The 5,377-nt window shown below is 53.4% G+C and overlaps 1 protein-coding gene across 1 annotated transcript in view; it reads left to right on the top strand.

Annotated features, from left to right (window-relative positions):
• KLHL22 (kelch-like family member 22) overlaps positions 1-1,498 on the top strand; it is a 70,719-nt gene extending 69,221 nt beyond the window's left edge. Inside the window, exon 6 of the mRNA XM_006874916.1 lies at positions 1,116-1,498. Within this exon, the coding sequence (XP_006874978.1) occupies positions 1,116-1,493 (378 nt within the window). The 3' untranslated portion in view covers positions 1,494-1,498. The remainder of the gene's footprint in view (positions 1-1,115) is intronic.
• The last annotated feature ends 3,879 nt before the right edge of the window (positions 1,499-5,377 follow it).

The following is a 5,377-nucleotide window of genomic DNA, read 5'->3' as shown; positions in this document are numbered from 1 at the left end:
AATCCATTTACATCAGTGTAATTATTGATAGGTATTGATTAATTGCTGCCATTATGTTTGGTTGTTTTTGTGATGTTGCTGCTTCTTTGTTCTGTGTGTCTTCCTTTGTTGAGTAAATGATTTTTGTGTTCTTTCTTGTGAGTTTCCTCATAGTTTTTATGTTTCCATTTTCTTCTTGGATTTTCATTCTCTTGGTATGTTGTGACATGTTAAGTTTCTTTGAGGTTGTCTAGGGTCTTCTTGGTCAGTTGGCCTGTTGACAGATTTCAATTCTTTGAGGTTGTAGGTCTGTCTGGTCCTTGTCTCCTTGCTAACTTAGAAGGCCATTTTTGGTGCCTTCTAAGCTGCTACACTCTTTACCTCAGGGTATGCTTCCTCTTCACACTGAGTAGCAGTGGGTTTGTGTGAATAGCTGATAATCCAGATAACATCCCCACCTAGGCCATGTACTTTTGTATGTGTATGGGTCCAGGGATTTGGGTTGATATCTCTTTGGAAGACACTAATCTGCCTAGATACCACAGCTAGAGAGCCAAAAGCAATGAATCTGTCAAGAAGATCTTTTCTGTGACTCTGAATGCATATTGCCAAATATGTTTCTGAAGGGTCAAATGTCCTCCTGGTAGTGCAGCTTCACCAGGATTGGATTTTGTGATCCACCCCACAACAGTTGCTAATTAACATTTGAACATTTGTTCCTGTCTGATAACTTGTGTCCCTTGCGTTGCCAATAGATTGAACATTGTCCTGTAGGTGGAATGTGTGAGCAAGGGTCATAGTTTCCATTCTGAAGAGGGGAGAAAGCCAAAACCCTCAGACATGCTGGCCGAGACACACTTTGCACACCCTGGGGACCAGAGGCAGACCAAGGGACCAGGGTAGCTGTGGGGGCAAGGGAAGCAACACAGTTCGAGGCAAGTGGACCAGGAAGCAGACAAGATCAAGCAACACCCCAGTCTATGTGGCCATGTGCCATTCTTCAGGGGTACTTTTCCTGCCCACCACCAGCCATTCCCCACAGACTTAGGGCTGAATCTTGGGGCATGTTAAGGAGTTACGTTACCTGTGCTAGTCTTATCCTGGGGGCTGGTTTTCACCCTGCCATTGCTTTGCAGGTAGCCTGCTTCAGCTGCACATCTGGCCAGTGGTCATCAGTCTGCCCACTCCCAGCTGGGCATGGTGAGCCTGGCATGGCCGTGCTGGACAACAGAATCTACGTGCTGGGTGGTCGCTCACATAACCGTGGCAGCCGCACAGGCTATGTGCACATATACGATGCAGAGAAGGACTGCTGGGAGGAGGGGCCACAATTGGACAATTGTATTTCGGGGCTGGCTGCCTGTGTGCTCACCCTGCCCCGCTCCCTGCTTCTCGAGCCACCCCGAGGAACACCCGACTGGAATCCCGACCGCAGCCAGGCCGACCCAGACTTTGCCTCGGAGGTGATGAGTGTGTCTGACTGGGAGGAGTTTGACAACTCCAGTGAGGACTAGGCTCCAGTGCCTGCTTCAGAGGGAAGGGTTGGGGATTCTCCAGGGTGAAGAGCAGAGAGGTCCAGGGGCATAGGAGGCCTCACTTCGCCCTGGTGGCTCGCCTGTCCCTGCCACCCTTTCTTCAGGTCAATGCTGTGTCAGCCTTCCAGAGGCACAGGAGGCTTATGCGATGTTGCTGTGGATTGCATTCTTTATCGCAGAAAATGGTCATGAGAGGCTTGGTCTTCTGAAAGAGTTTACCAGACCTTTATTCTTCTGCAAGAATCCTGCTTACATCACCAGCCTCACATGGCCCCAGCTGAGATGCTACCCTTCTCCAAAGGGGCCTGGGACTGGTGGACTCTGGTGGGGAGGCTGAGCATGTTGGGCCCCTTCCTGTGGGCTTGTGCAGGGCAAGCCTGGGAACTGCAAGATAGCCTCCACATGGCATCCTCCATGACAGCTCCCAGTGGAGACCTGTGAGAAAGAGGACACACACAAAGCTGTTTGGTGGGACTGGTTCTGGCAGGAAAAGTATCTCTTAGAGCTGGGTTTTTTGACCTCATGTTATTGGTAAATGAAATAAAACATCCTATAAAAGGTGTTTGTGGTTTCTCTGTGGCTGCAGCCTGACTTCCTTTTAACACAGAGGTGGCATCAGGCCTGAGTGAGTTTCCAGCTTAGAACTGTTGTGATCAGACAGATTTTGGCATGAGGAAAGCAGCCGTCACTTGGGGACCGGTGATCCATCTTGTCCCATCACGTGGTTGTACCAGCCCTGAGTGGCTACTTCTACAAGGCAAGACTCCTGACCATGGCAGCTGGTTGAGCCCAGTCCATCTCCCACTAGAAATCTTTGGGCCTTACAAGACAGCCCCAGCCCCAGCCCCAGGATGCAAAGCCTCAGAGGAATTAAAGGGCATGATGGGGCAGTCCCAGACAGGTGGCTGTCCAGAGGCACTCCCTTGGCTTAGAGGGCTAGCAACCCTCATGGTCTACAGTTTCACACATTGCTTTCAGATCCACCCAAGGGCGGAGCTTCTGAGCCATACAAAACCACCTCACAGCCGCATACCTCCTTCACCTACCCACCCAGCAGGTTTCCCCATGGGCACCAGGCAGCATTTGAACCAGCGCTGTGGAGTTCCACCCTTCACACAAGATATTTTGGGTGGACTGAGTAGCATGTGGAGATGACCACAAAGCTTGCTATGCTGGTGGATGGCAGGCAAGACAAGGGAGCAGTGTATGGGTTCATTGATGGTAACAGCAGGGATTGATGGAGGTAACAAGGGAGAGGAGCTGGCCATCACACACCCTGTGTGTTCCTTTCCATACCCAGAGAAGTACCATGCTCCTAGCCCTTGTGTGGGTCACATATACCTGTAACCCACTACTGACTCCAGTGGATCACTTCCATGGGACAAGATGACACCGTGGTGTCATCTCCCTTGTTTCCCAGGGGTTGGGTATAGGGACACGGGCTCAGTAAGGACCCTAATCTTCAGAACTCAGGACCAGGCCTTTCCTGTGTCAGGACAGCAGTTCCTGCAGAAAATTCCCTAAAAGTGGAGCTGAAGAGGTGTTTTGTGTGCTGAGCTTGCTGATGCTATCCCTACTGAGCCATCAAAGGGGTGATCACAGGTTTGCCTGGATTAGGAAGGGGCTCCTGAGGTTCTGTGTAGCACAGGGTTGGGGAGTCTAGAGAGGCAGCAGTTTGACCCTGTCACTGATGAACCTGGAGGCAGTCACACCCAGCACCTTCTGCCCTGGGTCTCAGCTGTCCAGCTGGACTAGGCACTCAGGCCCTTACATTCATGCTCATGGAATCCTTGACCTCCAAGGCTGCATTCCTCAGAAGCCACCCAGGCTGAAACAACCAGTATAGCTAGCTGTAGGACTGAGTTCAGGCCCAGCTGGAGGCCTGTGGTATCTGAGTACCTGTGGGTCTGAAACTCTTGGTGGTCCCATCTAGCACAGACCTGGTCTGGGGATATCCATTCCACATGGACTTCCCAGCTCCCAGTGGAGTGCAGTGGACACTGCCCTCAACACCTCTGGGTACCATTGACTAAAGAGCAGCTTGATGTACAGATGCAGGGGGACCATGGACTGAGTGAAATGTGGCTGAGGTTGGGGACAGTCCTGGTCCTGAGGGCAGTGGGTTATAGCCAGAGAGGAAATTAGATCACTGCAGGGTGAAAGATAGGGGACAGGATAGCATTTGGGGTCTCTAGGAAATTCTGTCATGGGGTGGGAGCATTATCCATAATGACCAGGATGGTCTAGGTGGTGCTTTTCATACAGGTGGGAAGTATGGGAGGGGTGAGTGAAGGTCCAGGGAGGAAGCAAGTAAAGATGGTGTTTCTGATGGATATCTGGTAATGAACTAAACCCATCTGGGCCCTCCAGTGTCCCCTCCAAGCTTCCAGGGTCAGCACCTCTAAAATAGAAGCCACTAGGGTAGACACTAGCCACAGGGACCTCATGTTAGCCAGAGCAAACTCCCCCAGCACTGTAAGGGTACTGCCAAAGTTGGTGCTTTGTGCCCAGCTTAGCTGAACCAGACATGGCTATAGTCCTTGCGTTCATGGTGGCCAACTAAGCCCACTGATGCCAGGCCTTACCTCCTGCACTAGGGGTGGGATGGGGCCCCAAGCCTTTGAAGGCTCCACCCTGATTCCTCAGCTGACCTGTCTAAGCACTCCTTCTGCCTGGCAGGGGGGCTCTTGTTCCAAGACCTGCTACTCAATGCACTTTCCACAGTGATTACTGCCTTCCCTCTTAATTCAGGGAGAATTGAACCTACAGGCCGCCTATCACACAAGAGAAGGCAGCAAGAGTCTTCCACCCCTCTCACACTCTAGAGCCTCACCTCCGGTCCCTCCCACTTTCTGAGGACTAGCCTTCAGCCTCTCCCACTCTGAGGACCTACCTCCCCCATTGCCTCTCTTCCCTTGGTCATTCCTGTTCTCTCTGGGGACCAGCCCCAGCCCCCTATCACTCCCTAGGGACCAGGCCTACAGCCCCTCCCACCTTCTCCAAGCCCAAGATCCCTTCCCGCCCCATTATTTAGGGACCACAGCCTATTTCCTCAGAAGACAGACTCCATCCTGCCTGGGACCTGGCTGTCCCCGTTTTGTACCGTCCCCAGGTCTGCTCCACAAGGGTGTTTGTGCTTCCAGCGTCCCTCCCTGCACTGTACGCACCATTAGTTCTGCCATCCTAGTGCCTTCCAAGGCTGAGCACCTTCATTCAGCTCAACAGAGTTCCTGCCTGCTCCCAGGCTTCCTGGCCCAGTCTCGCTCAGACTTGACCCCTCACCACCTATCCTATGGTCACTGCTCTGTCACCTACCCCACCTGGTGCTAGGGCCCTCAACTCCATCCTCTGTCTCCACCACCTTCTACGTTCCCGCCCTTTTCACCACATATTGGGGTCTCCGTCTCCTAAGATCAAACGATGCTTTGACCTCCACATGCGGGACCATTCTATATGTGTTGCTGTGAACACACTCTTTCCCAACCTCAAGTCCAAACCCGGGCCGTCGGGTACCAGCATCTCACTCCGCAGGGCCGGCTAGCACTATACGGAGCCCTATCTCGGGCCGTTTATGGACCCCATCCCTGACCGGTTCAGAGGCGCTGAGACTGGGACAGGGGCCACGTTTCCAGTGGATGCCTTTGAGGAGAGGAAAAGTCGCCAGGACTGAGATGTCCTCCCTCACGGCCGGATCCTGTACGTTCACCCTCCAGCCCGCACGCGCGCGTGGGGGTGGGGGCGGTGCCGAGGGGCGGCCTAGCGGCCGGAGGGTGGGGTCTGGCGCGGGGGGCGGGCACCGCCGCCTGGCCGGCCAGGGCTGGCCGGGGATCAGGGAGCCGATGTGGAATTTCCTGCCGGGTCGG

The sequence above is a fragment of the Chrysochloris asiatica genome, unplaced genomic scaffold, assembly GCF_000296735.1.
Source record: "Chrysochloris asiatica unplaced genomic scaffold, ChrAsi1.0 scaffold00306, whole genome shotgun sequence".
Classification (NCBI taxonomy): domain Eukaryota; kingdom Metazoa; phylum Chordata; class Mammalia; order Afrosoricida; family Chrysochloridae; genus Chrysochloris; species Chrysochloris asiatica.
This window is presented reverse-complemented; position numbering and strand designations above follow the sequence as displayed.